This window comes from Egretta garzetta, unplaced genomic scaffold (genome assembly GCF_000687185.1).
Source record: "Egretta garzetta isolate BGI_Z169 unplaced genomic scaffold, ASM68718v1 scaffold17, whole genome shotgun sequence".
Taxonomy (NCBI): Eukaryota; Metazoa; Chordata; class Aves; order Pelecaniformes; family Ardeidae; genus Egretta; species Egretta garzetta.
Window position 1 is genome coordinate 664935 of NW_009260136.1, and position 21513 is coordinate 686447.

The window sequence follows — 21513 nt, forward strand, 5'->3', positions numbered from 1 at the left end:
TTTTCTGTTCTGGGGGCTGAGCAACACTTCCAACTCTTTCCACTGCTGCCTCCACAAGAACATTAGACCATGTGAGTTCACTTACTAAAGATGTCATTGTTCTGAAAAAATTGCATTTAAATAATAACATCCACCAAATCCTTTCAGCTTAGCTAGAAGCACTAGAGTTAATAGCAGTGCTTTCAAAATTCACATGGCAAACCCAGGTTCAGGCCCAGACATAAGGCTAAGCTTGGGCAAAGAACTAAACATACTCATAATTAAGATCCTACTCTTGCAGAAATTTGAGCACATTAACAACAACTCTAATTGGGTAACTTGTCCCACTTAGGTCAGCTGATTCATGTTTGTTCTTTTAGCTGCATCTATGCTTTCAGAACCATGCCTAAAACTCTGTACTTTTATTCTACAGCACCCTTCTGTCAGTTTAAATACGTACAATTCAGTTGCTTCCTTTTGGGTAAAAGGAAGTTGCTCCGAGTTCCAAATACTCTCAGAAAGAATAAAACTTCAAATGTTTTTTAAACAAGTTCACTGACACCACGTCACTAACACACACCTGAATGGTGTATAATGCAGCTCTTAAATTATAGCGACTCCAAGCAAAAAAAGCTGCAAGTCTATCTCACAACTCCTTTATGGTAATCAAATACTCCACAGGGAGAACCCATCTGCATTTCCCATGCACTTAATACAACATTTAATCTTGCAGTACACCAGCTTGAGCTATAAGCTACTTATTTAGCAGCAGGTGACAGTCAAGATACCATATTCGTGATCATGCACCTCATTCCTCCTGGATCATACATTTAAGATTCCCACTGACAAATGACTGCAAAATATTCTTAGAACTCAGGGAATTCACTGATGTGAGCTCCTGAAAAGCACAATACTGGCCACTGGAATCAGTCATTACCATAAATGTCCGCTACATATTCAAAAGCAAGAAGACATTCCTCCTTTCCATTATGAGTGGAAACTAGTGTGTTTGGATACTTTTCATGAGCCGCAAAATAAGAGCATATTATGAACAACTGTTTTGTAGCCCGTAATGTTTTGGGAACAAATATTGTTCAATGTTTGCAGTCCATGGGAGTTTGTCTTTCATGTTCTTCCCCTGCTTCAATGTCTTCAGTTATTAACTATGTATGTACTGAACCAAGTACCACGTGCTGGTTTCAGTATGGTTGGCAATGTCTCTGAAAGTCTTTTTAGATCAATACTTACTATTTCTGGCAGACAGGCTATCTTTGCAGTCTTTAATTAGATCTATTCTGATACCAACTCTAGGCAGTTTGCCTGTGTATTCCCCTGCTCTTTCAGAAGCAAACCAAAAGACCAGCTGTCTTTTAACTGTGCATCTGTCCCACAGCCAACATGAAACAGTTCACCAAGCCAGTCCTGCATCTGAACCCAAAGGGTACTCTCCAGTCCTCTCTCATGTGGTACCTCAGCAAAGGGAGAGCACTGCAACTGAGCAAGAATTTGCAATTGTTTTGACGGGACATTTAGAACTTTGAACAAAATAGGCTAACTGTGTTAACAGTGTCTTTTTCTCATAAAGGTTTCACCTCTTTTAATCATATTTGACTGTCCTGCCAGTCACAAGGCAATTAGTCACGCCTTTTGACTGTGTCACTAATCACTACAATCAAGTATTTCCATGGCTTGTTTTTCATCCAAAAAAACAGCTCCTGCCTGAGCATTTATTGTAGCACATGCTGTATACCCAACTGTTTTTGACTCTTCTTCTGAATTCATCAACATTAAATTTCCAGATGATTTCTTTACACACTTCATTTCTTCCAATTAATAAATTTCATCCCACCACTGCATTGCCCAGCAGTGGAAAAGAGCCTGGATAAAGCATCCTTGCTGTCCAGGCTGGTCCACATTTGACATAGAACTGAAGTTGTAACAGTTAGGAGCTTCAGACTATGGAACCATATATAACCCAGCTGATTTGAATGCCCCAAAAGATAAGGAGGTAATAAGCTAGCAAGCTGAAATACAATTTTAAACCATAGATGATTTTTTTTTTCATTTTTCCACATCAGTATTACTATCAAAAATGTTACTTAGGGTAAGGTGTATCTCTTCCTGCAATCAGATTGTGTCTAGCACAAAGCTGAAGTAATTTCTTACACAGAGCTGTCAGGGAGATGACAGAGATATGAAGTATGTTTCATTGTATTAGAAGCTTGGTTTAAAATGAGGTTTAGCTTGGCAGAATGCATCAGATCACTACCACAGAGCAAAACTTATACTCTATGTTCCTTTCAGTGTATTAGCAATGTACACTACCTCACAAAGAATCAGGTAACAAAATCCTGTACAACATGGATGCATTGCTCTAAACTGTGCTCTTCTGCACCCACCAGCTTTTTTGTGTTTTAAGTGCCAACAGTGTCTTCTTTACCCACATGAAGTCTGCCTTTCCTGTATATGCTCCCTTTATTTCAGGAGTTGTTGTATTTCCTCATTAACCTGAATCCCTTCTCCTTACATCATGTTCATACACAGAGATTAAAATTTTTCCTCTTTCACTCATCCCTAGATTGATATTCTGAATGCCCTGGTTTCCAGCTTCCTTCCTAAAAAATTTGTATTTGGATGCCAGTATTTTCCTCCTGCTGTTCCTTATGCCTGTGGTACTCTCACAGAACATGACCGCTAGTTCCTCCCCGACTTTCTGGAAGCCTGTGCAAACAGCTCATGAGATCCACCTCCTTTGCCCCTGGAAGGCCTGCTGTCATCTAGGATCATTAACCCACCTCTCCTGGAAACAGGCAAAGGATTTCCAGCAGTAAGAAAATGAAAAGAAAGTTAGTGCAGATCGAAGAGCAGGTGGTAAGGGGAGAGAGAAAACGCCACAGATCATAGGAAGCACTTTGAGATATATCTTGGATTGGAATGACTTGTTGGAAAAGTTGTGATAAGAAGGAAAAGTGAAAGGAAGCTTTAACTGAACTAAAAGGAAGTATCTCTGTGGCTTCTAGGAATCTCCTGCTTCCATCAGTTCAGCTTGTGGGGGAGACACAAGGATATGCGTCCCCACCTCTTCTGTGGAGATGAATTCTGCACCTCTTATATGCATTTTGACTTGCTAATTTAAACAGCAGCACTTTGTAGAATCATTAATGCCAGCTGCATATTTTATCCCAATGGGCAGTCAGAAATTAACAGAGGAAGCTGAAGCCAAAATTCTAAGATGAGAGAACTCCCTTCTCCTCTTGCTCCTGAAACCCCAGAAGTGACAAAATCACAGTCTGGCACCACCCAAATGTCTGCCAGCCCCTCAGGCAGAATCCCAAGTGTTCTAGGCCTCTGTATCACATTTAGGTAGCTGTCACGATCCTGCCAAAACACAAACATATCATGAGGGGGGGAAAAGAGAAAACCAGGTGTAATTCAGACTTCCATATATAACAAAAGCACAAAACAAAATGAAAACCCAGAAGCATGGTGATGGCTCACTCACAACTCATAGCAGAGATGGTTACGAGCAGCGGATGGGAAGCCAACGCATCAAACACAGCCTCAAAAGAAGAGCCCAAAAGAACTGTAAAACAGAAAGAAACCCAAAGAAAAACATGATAAAAAACAACAAAATGAGAAAAAAAAATTAAACAGAAACAAATCAAAACTCAATTCAATATTGTACCCCTCCAGAAACCTGGGTCTCTTGTTTAGCTGTTGCCATCTCCCAGCATCCTATCCAGGGCTGTTGGCACATGCTGTATTTAGTTTCATTTAGACAGAAAGCACTGAGTGAGTCTGTGTGGTTTGTGAGTGCTCTGTAAAGTGGTGAGAGGGGTCCCTCTAGAGACTGACTTCCCCCTGCTCACATATCACACTTAAAAAACAAAGTTGAGAGCAGAGATGCATACAGCCTAACCACAGGTCCATTGTACAGTTCTACCATAATTTTCCTTCCTAAAATTACCTGATACCTACCCTTCCCTTCCTCCCCAATCGAACTGATTTAATAACCAGCAAGGGGATTTGCTCTCTCGTCTCTTGCCCTTTACACCCAGAGCAAGTTCTAATGTTAGCACAGGAGTTTCTGAAGATGAACAGAGATGTCCCCCTTCCTCATTTGAATTGTCATGGGTTCCCACCCAAGATATTTGGCTTTTTCTGCAGCCACCACCTTGCTTTATCACCAGCAATCTCCACATAATCACTAGCTTGCCAACTTTACAGGCTTCACAGCTGCCAACTTCAGGAATCTTCCCCTTCCCTGACGATCGCTGCAGTACTCCACCTAGAAATAGTGGGGTTTCCACTGTCTCTGGTGGGATGCAGCATAGTGGTTTGAAAGAGTAGAATGAAAGTCTGTGCTGCTTTTAGGCCACGTGAGCAGTCACTGTATCTTAAGATGGGAATAGCACAGTATGGAGACACGAGGGCCACCTTGGTCAGAAGCAAGAGCTAATGTTATAATAGCTAATGTTATATAACCTTAAAACGCATTTCAGTAAACTGAGGGAAGAACTCGACTGAGAGACACTTATTCCAATGGAAATCAACTAATCAAAGCAATCAACACAATAGTTCCTTATCTGAGTCTTCTCTTTCCTAAAAATGTGCAAGTTCTAAGAATTCCATAGATTTTGTACAAAATTCAGTTTTGAGAAAGTTCCTGAACAGGCTCCTGCTATTCTTTCCAAAGCAAAAGACCTGAAGGAGATGAGTTAAAATGCCATCTTTCCTTTTTTACTTTAGGAGAATTCAAAATTTCCAATTGATTTTAACATCAGAAAAGACCAAGATAATTTTTTCTTTCTGAATAACACGTGCCAACTATCTCATGTGATTTCTGCACCAGAATTTGTGCTGGAGATGAGGATGGCTTTCGCACATTAGAAACAGAGGTAAGAATGAGCATTTTTTATCAAAAGCTTAGTCCAATTGTAATCCTATTTTTCAATTATAATTTGATTTTTAACAAGAGAATTTGGGCCTCAGAGCTGCACTTGTTTCTTACGCGCATGGTCCCATAGGGGAACAAGTAGCACAGAATATCCCCATGGAAAGCATGGAGAGTGCTAAGTAAGAAGGATAACTTTTTCATGCGCTGTAACACAGAGCACGGGAACCACTGAAATAGAAGTGTTTTGGAGAGTGTTGTAGAGTGTTAGTCACATCTCATTTGGGATTTACAGCTCATAATGCTTTCCTGGAGTCAGATGGAGAAGACCTTTTCTAGCGAAAGAAAAGACAAAAGACAGTCATGGCAACCACTGAGATGCAGCAGAGCTAAATCCAAATCTCTCCACCCCTTGGACAGACATGAAAACCACAGCTCTGTCCCTCCAGAGTCCACCCTCACCCCTAAGCCACAGGGTGCTTTGAGATGCAAGTCTAAGAACATCCATGTTGGAAAGGATCCCTTTCACACAGAATAATTCAGTATTTATTACCAAGAGAGAGAAAGTGTATGACAGGCACTCTGTAACCTGGCAGCAAATGCACTTACCTGATGGAGGGGAGACTTGACCTGCAATCCAACTCAACATTCACTTGCCCAGGGAGTGAAGCCCCTGTTCCCTCACCACCGGACACAGTAATTCTGTTCCTCTCTCTGTAGTCCAGTGGGAAGAATAATCAGAGCTTCAAGTGGAACAGCATCGACCAGACACATTCAGATGTACCATATCCCCCCCTGCAGTTTGGCAGTAAAGGCACTCAGAAATGGAAAACTCAGAAATGGATCTCAGTTCCCTGCAGGCATGTATGGGATTTCAGCCTGAGATGTCCTTCCTTTTCCTTCACCCCTGCAGTACAAGAGCTCTAACCAGAGAGCTGCTACACAAAATAAACCCAACAACAACCTGATGTAGATGGTCTGAGGTCACCCTTACTGAACCAAGGCTTCCAGGGGAGGAAAGCAGAGAAACAGCTAGTTATAACAAGATGCAAGAGTCCCTGCTTGCTAACAGATTTTCAAATCCATCAGCTAGTCTGCTTTTCATACATCTAATTTCAACTGCACCAGCCTTCTGTAGTCATAATGTTTTAAACCAGAATGTGAACTCCCTTCTCAAATCCAAATTTGCTACTCCAACAATGAAAATAATGAGAACCTTTACGTAATTTTCACGATGATCTGTTTTATAACTAACCCATTCCCACAGAAATGGCATTTCTATAATATATTAAATGTGCAATATTTTTAGACACGGGTCCATTTTTTTTCCTTCTCCCCATCTCTATGTGAACCAATGTGACTATGCTGTGCTTTCAGCCATTTCTCCTGTAACCTTTTTACAACACAGTCTGAGACATAAATAATATCCCTTCCTAAGCTAACACAGTACTCCAAGTACTACAGCTCCACAGATCTGTTTATTCTACTGCAAAATGTTAATCTCCTACAAAACATTACAGCTTTATATATATGTCAAGTACAAAGTAAGTATAAAAGCTACTGGGCTTCTATGTTTGAATATTTGGGATCTTGGGATGCAGGAGTTAATATCTTTTGTGTTATTTTATAGCTCATTTATGGGGGAAGACTGCTTTGTGGAAAAACATACCATACTCTCCTCTTTTAATACCTTGTTCACTGCAGTGAAGTTCATTTTTAACACTATGCACAGGCATTTGGAAAATAAATACCTTTTTCTCAATTAGCTGACACATTTCTACAGCCTTCATCATGCTCATCTAAACAGGCTATGCACTGTCCTGCCTACAACATCTTCTTTCTACCCACTGCCTCACAGAGCCGCCCTTGCACATGTACAGTATCTTCAACAAGGCACTGCAAACTACTGCAGTGCAGTCTGAGCCACGAGGAGATCGAGATCTAATCAATGGGCTGCAGCTGACTAAGCTAAAAAAACGCTTGCTGAGCATAACAGCCCAGTGTCAGATCCTGCAACGGGAGAGAGACTCCAGGAAAAACACAGCCTCTCCTATTTTCAAATAAATAATTAAGAGCAAGCTGCTAAACCCTTGGCCACTTTCAATTAATATTTGTGGAGCCACAGGGAACATGTTTCTGAAGGCAGGGTGTCACAGACAGAGGAAAAGTACAATGCTTTCTGTACTACACGTTAGTGAGAAAACTAGCAGACCTGAACAAAGACCAGTAATGATCAAAGAGTTATTGTCCAAAACCTGACCTACATTAGCACAGAAGACCTTCACCACTCAGAATACCTCCACTACACAAGCATATGTTGTTCACCGTATTATCTGTATAACAGAGTTATGTATATTTTCTCCTCCAGGTTTAAATTCTCTTTTCAGCCTTAGTTCTCCATAGCAAACACTTCCTGCTAGTCCAGCACTCTGCTACAAAAATTAATGCAAAATGAAAATTTTGAATTGTGTGCTTTCTATAGAAGATAATTCCACAAATTTAAAAACCTCAACTTTTCAATTTATTTCCCAGTTGCTTAGCTCTGTTGTCCTAAGATGTGCATCAACACTGTCTGCTTATACTACTGCACGGCGAAGGTGGGTTGTACAACCAGGACATCACAGGGAATAAAACTGCTCATGTGTTCATCTGAACCATGGCAGAAGGTTGCATCTAGAGGAAATCATAGTTAAATCCCTAAAAACCCTCTCTGCATCCTGTGATACCTAATTTGTTATAGAAGGTCTTGGGATTCACCCCAAAATGGCCGGGGTGGGGAAGGAATCACAAAGAGAAGACTAGACTTGTTTCTCAGAAGAGTACCCTCTGCATTTGAAAGCACTTATTAACTGGAGCTGAACTAACAGATATCCTCCATAAACCATCTCTTCTTAAGCAGATCTCCAAGTCTTCCATGACTGAGAAACACATGGCTTGAATGACTGCCCAATTCAAACCCGCTCAGATGGGAACCCTTATACTGATAACAAAGTATATAACACATCAGCGTAACCACATCAAAAACTATGAAAAAGTTATTGTGGGATGTGGGAGGGTGCAGAGCGTAAGCCTGAAAAACAAGGACAGTGGCCTTGGATGAGGCAATGAGATTGCTTTAGGTATAAGGGAAGGAAAACCTACTTCCTATATACCAGTACTCTGGACAAAGGTCAGATTGGCCCAAACCAACACTGCTACCAAGCTACTTACATTTCCCAATATTCTTCTCCAAGGCAAAAACAGGGTGCAAATATTCTGCAGGAAGACCATTAATATGAGAGAGAACACAAGTTCTTTTTTTTACCTTCATGTTTTAAATGTTTCTAAACAGATTTTATAATTACCCATTTTCCTGCTGCTAGACCAGTTTGCCTGCATACAACCACAAAGTGAAGTGACTGCAAAAATCTCAGAGGAGAAAGTTGGAAAAGTAAAGCACCCTAAAGCAAGCTCTTTTAATAGCAGATGGCAAAGATGGCCTATACCCACAAACTGCTGCTAGCATCGCACTATGACCAATACGAAGACAAAGGTTCTTTGCAAGAACAAGGCCAATAGATACTCAGTCCACCTCAGATCAGTCTTCTTTCAGGTAGGCTAAGAGAACTCTGAAAAGCCACCTCTATCTCATCAAGGGTCACAACAGTAATCTCTGATTTATCCTGTATTCCTTTCCCAATGAATTCTAATGTTTGAGCACCTTCTTGAAAGCTCTTTAGTATCAAACCCATGTTTTCATTAAGCTATTCCATAACATCAAGGTTTCACTTATCAGTGATACCTGTCAGCTCAGAGGCCACCATCATGTATGTGAAATTAGAACTGTTCTCCCCACCCCAAACACAGACCATGAGCATCAGCTTTTATCTACACAGAATTTCACCTGCCAGTTTATAGCCTCCACTACTTTCTATAGCTGGGGCTTACCTTTACCACAGCACACCGTCCCATTGCTGCTATTTAGACCAGTCTCCAACCTGCACACATGTACTGTGTTACTCTTTCCAATGCATGCTGACTACCTGTGACAGCAAGTGATGCCTCATTAATAAATGCATCCCTTTATTGGTTTAAATTTATCACCTATTTCACTGAATATCTTGTTCCTATGTAGCCTCTGTTCTCTTTGGTTTTCTCATTCGCTTCTCAAGACTTTATACTATTTTACAGACTTTTATAAAATTCCTTTTATTCATCTTCTTGCTCAGGTTATAATCACAATCTTTTCGATCCCTCTTCACACAAGTTTGTCATTACTGTCTTCTGAATACTGTTTAGATCTGCAATACCTTCTTTGAAACTGGATGGGTGGTATCTTAAAATCACAGAATCATAGAATCACTTTGGTTGGAAAAGACCTTTGAGATCATCGAGTCCAATCTTATACACCATCAACTGTTATTCTCATCTAGATTTGTATAAAGGCACTAAAAAAGGTTTTGTAGCTTTCATCATCCTATTGCATCACTGGCTCTATGCATCTCGTCTGGGTAACTTGCCTCCAGTCCAAAAGAAGGTCCTTCTGGATATCCTACAGGCAGGGTACTGCACTGGGCAGATGCAGTCCCCTTGCATTCTGTTTAATCTGGCAAGCGCAATACTAATTTTTAAAAGGTATAATGTTGGCCCCGTGCACCAGAACGAAAACTTGAAACTCTCCTAAAGAACAAAATCAGTAGAAAGGTGGCTAGCTGGGATGGAATTAGGAAAAGTCTACACAGCTTTTCTAAGGGAAAGTAGTGTATCACCAACAGTGTTCTCTGCAGCATTTGAGCATATAGACAAGGGCAACCTATGCCATACAGTACATCTGAATTTTCAGAAACAGCCTCCCTAGAAAGTCCACAGTTCATGAAATTACACTGCAAAAGACAATGTTTCTCTCTCATTCGAGTGGCAGCAATAACAGTTGTCCTTTAAAGAGGCAACGAACTCTTAAAGACCTGCACACAAGAACTTTATGATACAACCTGGTCAAAGTTGTTTTTTCAGTTTCTCCTCTCCTGTTACATTATTTGTCATATCATGAGACAGAAAAGTTTTGAGACAAGCCAAATTCAGAACTTGATTTTATTTAGATCAAAGTTTAATAACTTTGGCATGAAAAGCATGCAAGTTTTGATTTAATTTTTTCCTCTATTTATGGTATTTATAAGCAGCAGAGTAAACAGACAACTAACAGAGCTGAGTAGTTGTGACAGCAGTTAGCAAAACAAGGGTGCAAAGGGGCCCACAAATTTCACTCAGGACAGCGTGGGCTTGACTGAAGCTGCAATGATGGTGGTGATGGAAGCTCCATCTACTGGCCTGACTTGGTGTCTCAAGAGCTTTGTGGCTTGTTAGGGGCCTGGATCTGGGATGATAAGGACAGATTGCCAAGGTTTGTGTGGCCCTCTAACTAACTCTTGCTGCTCGTTCATGGGAGCACCAAAAGCACCTGTTTTTCAAGGGGTGACCTTGAATATTCTAAGAGTGACTACAGATCTGGAGGCATGATTGCCCGGGTGCCATCCTAAATCCTGCCAGTGAGTAGGAAAGACTTAGGCAGAAGTGGATGCATCCTGCAAGTCAACACCTAGCTATCAAAGACAAGGCTTTGGCTTCTATGACCATGAGCCTCTCTTCGAGGAAAAAGGACTGTTGGTGAAAGAAAAAAACCCCATCTGACAGAGTGGTAAGAGCATCTTCATGAAGGCTTTGCATTTAGCCTTGCTAACCTAATGAGGAAGGCTTATAGCAGGTACAGTAAGGGAGGATTAGTATAACCTGAAAACAACTGGAAGAACAGAAGATGTGAGGAGGTGCCCCAGGAGAGGATGATAGAAGCTCTCATGCCTCCCCTGGGAAAGCAGCACAACTGGTGGCCCCACCTCAAGTGCCTGTCCACAAACACCTACACGTGACACAAACAGGAGTTAGTGTTTGATGTGCCACTGCAAAACTATGATCTCGCTGGGATTACAGAGGCATGGTGGGACAGCTTGCATGGCTTGAGTGGTGCAATGAATGGAAAGGACTGGGAAGGCAAGGAGGTGCAGTTGTACAGGAGTGGCTTGAATGTATGAAGCTCTCCTTGGACCAGGCAATAAGACTACTGATGGGTAAGCAATCAGCACCAACTAACACAGGTAACATAATGGTAAGCATCTGCTACTGACTGCCCGATCAAGGAGAAAAAAAATAGATGAAGCCTTCTTTAGGCAACTGCAGGAAGCCTTGCAATTGCAAGCCCTGGTACTCATATAGGGCTTGAATAACTCTTCTATCTGCCTGAAGAGGCAATATGGCAGGGTGAAACAATCCAGGAGTTTTCTGGCAAGTATTAAGCAGAACCAGAAAAAACAAGAAATGAAGGTTCAGAGTCACAGAAAGAGGGCAACACTGAACAAGAGCAGTTTCTTCTCTCCAGCATTAGATCATTCACCCAAAGTTTGGAATTCTCAGGTTCAATAACGTTCTCTCCTACAGGAGTTCCCACATTCTCATCTGACAGCACAGTACCACAAACATTCTGTATTTAAGCCACAGGCAGAATGGGAGCAGGCATATTGTGATCTCTCTCATTGAAGCTTTAGAGCTTTGCAGAAAATTAAGACATATTCCCTAGAAAAGGGACTTCAGGAGTCTCACAGCCCTGGAGATGGCCCTGTTTACTGTGACTAAGTAATTTTTCTACTCTCTGTTTCAGTAAATATGTAAGTATCGAACACCATAAGATGTTACTAAGGGTAATGGACCAGGAATACTTTGTGAATTATCACTGACAGTGCTCCCTTGAGAAATGGGATATCCCAGGTCAAACATACCCTGCTGAATACAGACCACAGATCTTAACCAGTACTTGCCACCTTGCAAGGGATATCAAGGACAACAAGAAGGGCTTCTTCAAGTACATGAATAGCAAAAGGAAGACTAGGGAAAACATGGGCCCACTGCTGAATGAGGTAGGTGCCCTTGTGATGGATGATACAGAAGAGACAGAGTTACTGAATGCCTTCTTTGCTTCAGATTTTTCTGCTAAGGCCAGCCCCTCAGGAATCCATACCCTGGAGGTAGGAGAGAAAGTCCGGAGAAAGGAGTACTTTCCCTTGCTCGAAGAGGATCAGATTAGAGATCATTTAGGCAAACTGGATATCCACAAATCCACAGGCCCCAATGGGATGCACCCACGAGTGCTGAAGGAGCTGGCAGATGCTACTGCTAAGCCACTCTCCATCATCATTGAAAGGTCATGGAGAACAGGAGAGGTACCCGAGGACTGGAGGAAAGCCAATGTCACTCTAGTCTTCAAACAGGGCAAGAAGGAGGACCCAGGAAACTACAGGCCAGTCAGCCTCACCTCCATCCCTGGAAAGGTCATGGAACAACTCATTCTGGGTGTCCTCTCCAAGCATATGGAGGAAAAGAAGGTTATCAGGAGTAGTCAACATGGATTCACCAAGGGGAAAATCATGCTTGACTAATCTGATAGCCTTCTATGATGGCATGACTGGCTGGGTAGATGAGGGGAGATCAGTAGATGTTGTCTACCTTGACTTCAGCAACACTTTTGACACTGTCTCCCATAACATCCTCATAGGTAAGCTCAGGAAGAGTGGGTTAGATGAGTGGACAGCGAGATGGATTGAGAACTGGCTGAATGGCAGAACTCAGAGGGTTGTGACCAGCAGCACAGAGTCTAGTTGGAGGCTTGTAGCTAGCGGTGTTCCCCAGGGGTCAGAAGGCTGTCCAGTCTTGTTCAATGTATTCATCAGTGAGCTGGATGAAGGGACAGAGTGCAAGTTTGCTAATGATACAAAACTGGGAGGAGTGGCTAATACACCAGAAGGCTGTGCTGTCATTCAGTGAGACCTGGACAGGCCAGAGAGGAACAGAGAGGCAGAGAGGACAGGAACCTAATGAAGTTCAACAAAAGCAAGTGTAGGGTCCTGCACCCAGGGAGGAATAACCCTATGCACCAGTACAGGTTGGCCTGCTGGAAAGCAGCTCCGCAGAGGACCTGGCAGTCCTGGTGGACAACAAGTTAGCCTTGACCCAGCGATGTACCCTTGTGGCCAAGAAAGCCAATGGTATCTTGGAGTGTATTAGGAAGATTATGGTCAACAGGCCGAGGGAGGTTATCCTCCCCCTCTACTCTGCCCTGGTGAGGCCACATCTGGAGTACTGTGTCCAGTTCTGGACTCCCCAGTTCAAGAAAGACAAGGAACTACTGGAGAGAGTCCAGTGGAGGGCTACAAAGATGATTAGGGGACTGGAGCATCTCTCTTATGAGGAAAGGCTGAGAAACCTGGGTCTGTTTAGCCTGGAGAAGAGGAGACAGAGGGGATCTAATCAATGGTTACAAATATCTTAAGGGCGGGTGCCAGGAGTATGGTGCCAGACTCTTTTCAGTGGTGCCCAGTGACAGGATAAGGGGCAATGGGCACAAACTGAAACACAGGAAGTTCCAGCTGAATATGAGGAAAAATTTCTTTACTTTGAGGATGACAGAGCACCGGAGCAAGCTGCCCAGAGAGGTTGTGGAGTCTCCTTCTCTGGAGATATTCAAAGCCTGCCTGGACGCAATCCTGTGCAACCTGTTCTAGGTGAACATGCTTTAGCAGAGGGGTTGGACTAGATGACCTGCAGAGGTCACTTCCAACCCAACCATTCTATGATTCTGTGATTATCTGTATTACTAGCAAGTCACTCACAGAATCACAAGGGTTGAAAGGGACCTTGGGAGATCATCTAGTCCAACCCCCCTGCTAAAGCAGGTTCTCCTAAAGCATGTTACACAGGAAAAGTTTACAAGCAAGACTGAGGTTATGAATTTCAGAGGATGTGAAAACAGCAAATACTTTATGAATAATATCATAAAAAGTATGACAATGCTTCTGAAACTGTAGGAAACTGCACAGAACCCACTTGAGCAGAAAACATCTGTTAATAAATGAGTACGACTGAAAGCAAAATTTACACATGCTTCCAGAAAAAGAGAAAGTGAGCTCCTTCCCCCACCTATCTTCTGTATTGTACTTCAGAACCAAATCACAAAAAAACCTAGGCTCAGGATGATCATATTCTAAATCCGGGAATTGTATTCTTCATGGATAAAGGAACCGAAAGAGAATGGAAAAAGAAGAATCTACCTTACTGGCTTGAAATAATCTTTTTGGTGAAATAAAAGATAAAGTTCTTAATTAAAAACAGAAAAAAAACCACACACAAAAAAATCTCTTTTCACTTTTCTTTGTACTGCCCTTTACCCCCATCTCCTTCCTCATTCTCAGTGCATTATTTGGGCAGCAATCACACCATGCTTCTCCAGGCAAATGTCTCAGTCCAGTAAGTGGGACTCAACAGTGGTATAAGACAGCAGGGACACAAAAGGATCAAACAGCCCAGTGACTATAACATAATGTTAAAAGGGATTGATGTAAATATTTATGGGTTTTTTATTGTATCGTTTTTGTCAAAAAGCCTCACCACCTGAAATGTGGCATGGGAGAACAGGTACATTAGGTATATGAGACTTTACCCCATCTGATCCTCCCACATCCGAAACCAACCAAGACTTTTTACCACTTTCAGCAGAGCATACTCCCACCCCTCTCGGGATCCCTGTGTCTTTTTTTCAGGAAAAGATTATATGTCATTGGTCCTTTTATGAGGCCCATCTGTGGTAAGCAAGCAACCGACCATTAGAATGACCAGAATTAAGACAGACCTTCTGAGAGTCTTGTGTCCTAATAAAGCCATACCTCACCCACACCAACCCAAGCAAGACCCAGCTTGAGACACAGCTGAATAATCTTTTGCTCTGAAAAATGTCAAGGCTGGATGTAGTGCTGTTTCCAAAACCAGGGCCTGAGAATATTCTCTAAGATGTAGCAAAATAAAAGCAAAGTAATCTTAAATTAATGGGAGAAAAGAAAAAAAGAGAGGATCCAAAAGAAGAGATATCTGGAAAAATTAGTTTCTTTAATTGTAAAGAACAAACAGTGTTCAAGTAATGGGACTTGAAAGACAGACATTAAACATAGTTGCTTCACTGAAGCAATGAAGAAAATTTTGCAGAAAACCAAATGCTAGTTTCAATCCATAATGGACTTGAATTCTGACTACAGAAATTCAAGTAGTCAGGGGGGCTGCATTTTGAAAAGGGCAATAGGGAGAAGGGTTATCCCCAAACTAAACAGCATTGACAAGGAAAACTAGTAGTACATAGTGTGTATCTTTTTAAGAATAAAATGCAGACAAAACCTTTGGGCCTGCTCCCACCTACAGCTAAAAAGAAAAGGCTTGCAATGTTCGACTGAAAAGACTTTAAAAAAAAGAAGAAAAAGAGAATAAAAATCCCCCAGCTGTGTTCATCTGAAAGAGACAAAATCTGCTCACTGATCCTTGCTTTATTCCCACTCCCCAACCATATCCTGCACTACAGAGTCTCTGAATTTAGCTCTCACATTTTCAGCATTTTCCAGAACAACGATTATCTTGCAGATGGAAAAGGTGTGCAGACCAAAAGGTGTAAGCCTAGGATGATAAACAAAGAGATTATCTGAGCTCTCCTTGCTTGTACTGTGTTCTGAAATAGATCTAGGAATGCTCTGGCTGATACCTAGAGCATCTGAAGCTTAACGCATCCTTATGAGTGACCCCACATAACACAGTGCTGGTAAAAGGACTGAAGATAACACATACAACACATGGCGCAAGTTATGCCCCATGGCCTTACCTCCCCTCCAAGCAGGCATACTGAAATACTCCTGCTAAGAAATCTGGACAGGGGGCAATATACACAAAACCAAAACCAGACAAGGGAGAGAACAGCATTACAGGCTGCAGTTCACAGTAAGCTCAGCCTCTAGCTTCTAGGATTTTTTTCATAACAAACATTAAGAAAACACCGACCTGGTTCCCCAGATCACATAGAACTGAACTAGACCAGTCCTCTGGGACTACAGAAGTTACATGGCCAGCATTGGGCTCACCCTCTTTGCTTGGCCATGATGTACTCAGTAAATATTCCAAGGCTGTGGAAAACATGATTATCCTACAGGAAAAAAAAAAAAAAAAAAAAGAAAAAGGAAAAAAGCTACACACCTTGTAAGACAAAAGCATGTATCCTTTCTTAGATTCCGAACTCAGTTGAAGTCACCTGCTGCTTCTCGCCTTGCAGAAAATGCAGTCCAATATAATGACCAACCATAACAACCACAAAACAAGCAAAAATCACAAAACCTTTCCATGCCTAGGCAGTTGCAGAGTGGAAAAAAAATACTTAAAATGTACTTACTGGTCGGACTTCACCAGTAGTGTTGGTATACTGACGGGCCAGACCAAAGTCTAACATGTAGCACTTCCTGTATGTTGAAGGTAAGCGGCCCATGGCAAAATTGGACTAGACAAAGAAGGAAAGAAAGAAAAGAAATCAATTCAATACCAGCAGCTTGGGTAAGAGCGGGCACTTGTTTACAAAGCTTTGTCATATAGCCCCACATACGTCTGGTGGAAACCTAAGTCAAAGTGAAGAATTTTAAGATACATCTTAAACATCATGATTAGAGAATCACTGCCATGTTAAGAAGTTCACTTTGCAGATAAGTGGCTGTGGAGTCTCAAAATAACTAAAATTCACATTATCTTAGCTAAATTTCAGCTGCTATGAGAAAGAGCTACATTTAACACCACGAGCTCTGCAGTGAGAGCTCCATCACTTGCATAACAGACTGAAGATATTGTAGACAAATGCTTCTTTTCGTGGTTCAGCTGCTAGCATGCATTATTCTGCCCTAACTCCCAGAATCTCCATCTACTGTATTGCATTACCTAAATTTATCTGAACATTCAGACATCTAAAAAACACTGGGTTTGGTTCTTTGTAAATAAACTGACAACAAGCAAATTGAGCAGCTCTTTTTTAACACCCATCTTAAAATGATATCCTTTACCACAACGGATGGCTGCTAAAGAATTTGCAGCCAGTCATACTAGAGACTGATTTTCAGCTGAATCTGATCAGCCAAAACCAGCTGATTTTAAAAGCAGCAAATGATTTTGCTGGAAAGAAGATGGTCTTAGGGATGATGCAGCAACAAATGTTCAGGTCAAGTAGTGAAGAGCTGCAGGAAAAAGACTGGCTCCTACACCGAGGCTTGGAATTATTTTGCCTCATCTAAGGAGATGACCAACACTGTGACTCTGTTTTCAACACTGGAAACTGCGCTCCAATTTTTTTTTTGGCAATTACTCAGAAAAGATTAAGAGAATTATTTAGCTAAGTCAAATACATGAAACATCATTTATTCAAGCGTTGGGTCATAGAGCAAGACTTCCTTTCTGAACCCATTTTATAGTAATAATTGGTTGGACTCCAAATGATTGTTCAAAATTAGATTGCTTCGCCATGTGATCTTGACTGGTACAAGTACGACTGACAGCAACTAACCCACCATGGAGCAGCCTCTGCTGATAAAAACTAGTTTGCTATGCACTTAAGGGAATTACAATACTATATTACTATTCTGTACTTACAGAAAATAGCCAATGTGTCAGACAGTGGGAGTGTGCAAGAAGGCCTAAATGCCTCCACTGAGATCTGCCCATATTCAGACTGTCTTTACTGACTAAAACAGAACAGACAGACATACAACCAAAAGGAAAATTTCCAAAACAACTTACAGGCTTGATGTCACGATGCAGGAATCCCACAGAGTGAATGGCTTCTATTGATTCCAGAATCTGTTTGCCTAATCGCAGCGTTGTGCTCAGTGTGAAAGTCCCTCGAGGCTGACTCCTTCTGAGATCTGCAAGATTTCGTCCCTGAAACAATCAATAAAACACTTAAACCATCACACTAAAGCACAGCATTTCACAGCAGAAAGTTCTAACATACATCCCCAGAAAAGCAGAAACACTAATCAAACAAGTGCTCACCTTATGTCTGCTTTATTTCTTGAATATGATCTTCTAATACTTAATTTTAACTTTTAAGTGACGTATTTGCTGATAAGAAGATACCAGACTGTTATCTTGTGAAGTCAGCTGATATACTATTTAGGAAATAGGCATAGCATGGACAGCAGTGCCTCAGACTGTATGAGCCCAGCATCTCTGTACTGTTAAACCCAGACTATATAGAAGCTGACTTAAGAACAACCCTTGACTGTTCTCTGAGCCATCTAAAGATTAAAGCAGTATAAATATGATAAGCAGCTCATGAAACCACTATCTATTACAGCTCATAGAAGCAGTTTTATCAGAAACTCCCTAGCACGCGACTGTCTGGCTCAGGCTCAAGTCAGCATTGTTGTGGCAATGCCACAATGAGGAAACTTGTCTACCAAGAAAATCATACCCAAAATTAGGAGAGTTCCACTGACTTAAAAAAATACTTATTAAAAAAATTGGTAGTTTACCTCCAGATAATTACATTTCTTGGGGGAAAAATCTCTACCAGCTGTGCATGAAAATAAAGACAATTTAGGGAGAAAAAAAAAAGAAAAAAGAAGAGGACAGACTAAACACCAGAAGAATCAGTGTTCTTTGATCTCTGTCATCTCAGTTTTGCCTGTACCACTTTAAATTTCCAAAGAGAAATAAGGTGTTAAAATGAGTATATTCTATGCAGAGTATGGCTGTAACCCACAGAATCAATGCATTTACCAACTGATCAAAAACATTAGGAATAAGAGTCCACTGTTTCAGAGAACATGTATCAAGAACAAAAGTTATAGGGGCATGCTGATTATCACTATACTACAGAAATTCTTGATTCTGCTTCTGCGAAGTCATACATGCTTATATAATGGAAGTCCAGATATAATCAAACAAAATTCACAACAGAAGATATATAAAAGACTCCAAACATTTGATGAGAAAACACAGATTGTCTCCAAACCAGTGAAATACCATCTATTCATCCACCCATTTCCAGTTCTCAAGTTATTTACAGATATTAAAGGGCCAACTGCAACTGGCTCTTTTCAAGTATGACCAGTCTCTCAAATTGGTTTGACCCACGTTTCAGTTCAGGGCTCTGGTCCCTCGAACAACCACCCTTGATACAGGTCAGCTAATACAGACACAGGCAAGCTCACAGCAGCTGGCCCAGGTTTGCTCCTTAGCATGAACAAGACAAGACTAAGCTACTTCTCTAGTGCATATCTTTTTTAATTTCTGTGACAGTTTACTAGAGGCAGAACAGATTTGTCATTGCTAACCTGAAAAAATCTGAATTACTGAACTGATAACTGATCTTCCTTTCCACTGTAATGCGGTTCCTTGGACACCAACACTCTTATCCAATGGTAATAGGGAAAGGCAGACTTTTTTCTTCAGCGCCACACACTGAAACATGCCATAATATTCCTCAGCTGGTTTGGGAGACTGTCTCAGATACGTGCTCTCCAGAAACAACCCAAGGCATCCACGCCCAGTACCACCCCCAGGAGAAGACAGAAAATGAGCATTATTTTCCAAATAAATACCATTAGGCTGGCTAAGAAACAGATGCAGTAAGTTGCAAAGCTTAGAGTGGAAATCTCAGTCCCAGTGACTGAAGAGAAAGGGAGAATTGCAGTAGACAACAGTCAGAGGGACACTTGATAAACCATGTCTCAGCAGACCTTGAAGTTGAAGGAGAATTTTAGCCTGAAGAGTGATAGTGCAAAACTAGCTAATGCTTTAAGTATCAAAGTATTCATTTGCAAATAATTAAATGATCTTTAGGTCAGCTACATAATCAAGAACAGGCTAGAAAGCAAGAGATTCTCTGCAGAGAATTTTTGTTCCAAGGTATAGTCATCTTCATCGGGCTTGTGAAGGACAGGATCAGGGGGTTAGAAGCCTTGTTGTTCCACGAGCTCTGGATTAGCCCTTTCAAGACTCATATTCACACTCACACTACAGCAGCAGCAAAAGCCAGGGCTGGTTAGAGAGCAAAAGGTTTTTTCTCTCTGTATCGGTCTCCCACAAACAGCAGTTGGGATGCCAACGGTGCATACAAGGCAAACCCAAGCACCACGAATTTACTGGTTTTATGCATCTGCCTTGCAAAGTAGATCTACACTTCAAAAGAATCAGAAGTTTGTTTTAAAGAAGTACCGGGGTCTTCTGGTGTCTATTTTACTTCATTCCCTGTTCGCTAATTAAAAATAACTTTCCAGTTTATGCAGCAGCTTACTTCTCATTACTTAGTGCTTCAACCATCTCACTTTCCTTCAGCATGTTCTATCATTCAGACTATACATAAAGAAACATGACATGGGCTATAAGCTCTTTAGGGGAAGGGCAGGCTTGTGACTTCAACTTCAGGCTCATGGGTGACTTCAACTGTTCTGAGATCAGCGGAAGGACCACGCAGCAAGGTGAGCACAGTCCAGGAGGTTCCTGCAGAACATCTATGATAACTTTTTGACTCAGGTGGTGGAGAAGCCAACAAGAAGAGGAGTGCTACTGGACCTTGTGCTGACAAATAAAGAACTGGTTGAGGATGTAAAGGTAGCGGGCAGCCTTGGCTGCAGTGACCATGAGATGGTAGAGTTCTGGATTCTGCGTGGTGGAAGCAGATCAACAAGTAGGACTGCAATACTGGACTTCAGGAGAGCTAACTTTGGCCTCTTCAGGGACCTACTTGGAAGAATTCCATGTGCTAAGGCTCTTGAAGATAGGGGAGTCCAAGAGAGCTGGCTGCTATTTAAGCAGCACTTCCTCCGTGCTCAGGATCAGTGCATCCTGAAATCCAGCAGTAGTAGGAAATCAAGTAAACAAGGCAGGAGGCCTGCATGGATAACCAAGAAGCTTCTAGTAAAACTCAAAGAAAAGAAAAAGCTCTATGGAATATGGAAAGAGGGTGAGGCCACTTGGGAGGCATACAGGAACGCTACCAGAGCATGCAGGGAAGCAACTAGGAAAGGCCAAGGTCCACCTGGAACTAAGTCTGGCGAAGGATATCAAGGATAACAAGAAGGGCTTCTTCAAGTATATCAGCAACAAAATGGAAGACTAGGGGAAGTGTGGGACTGCTGATGAACGAAATGGGTGCCCTAGTGACAGAAGATACAGAGAAGGCAGAGTTACTGAACGCCTTCTTTGCTTCAGTCTTCACTGCCAAGGCTGGCCCTCAGGCTCCCCAGTCCTTGGAGGTAAGTGAGCAAACCTGGAACAAGAACGACCTTCCCTCGGTTTAGGTGGATCAGGTTAGGGATCTTTTAAGTAAGCTAGACACCCACAAATCCATGGGTTCCAATGGAATGCACCCACAAGTGCTGAAGGAACTGGCAGACGACATTGCTGAGCCACTTTCCATCATCTATGAAAGGTCATGGAGAACAGGAGAGGTGCCTGAGGACTGGAAGATAGCCAATGTCACTCCATTCTTCAAAAAGGGCAAGAAGGAGGACCCAGGGAACTACAGGCTGGTTAGTCTCACCTCCGTCCCTGGAAAGGTGATGGAACAACTCATTCTGGGTGTCCTCTCCAAGCAAGTAGAGGAGAAGATCATCAGGAGTACCCAGCATGGATTCACCAAGAGGAAATCATGCCTGACCAATCTGATAGCCTTCTACAATGGCATGACTGGCTGGGTAGATGAGGGGAGATCAGTAGATGTTGTCTACCTTGACTTCAGCAAGGCTTTTGACACTGTCTCCCAT

The 21513-nt window shown here is 41.9% G+C and overlaps 1 protein-coding gene across 1 annotated transcript in view; it reads right to left on the reverse strand.

The window, feature by feature from the left end:
- Positions 1 to 21513, reverse strand: part of TTBK1 (tau tubulin kinase 1) — a 97837-nt gene that overhangs the window by 52490 nt on the left and 23834 nt on the right. Inside the window, exons 4-5 of the mRNA XM_035897066.1 lie at positions 17540 to 17680; positions 16155 to 16259 (exon numbers count right to left, since the gene is read on the reverse strand). Coding sequence (XP_035752959.1) covers positions 16155 to 16259; positions 17540 to 17680 — 246 coding nt within the window. The remainder of the gene's footprint in view (positions 1 to 16154; positions 16260 to 17539; positions 17681 to 21513) is intronic.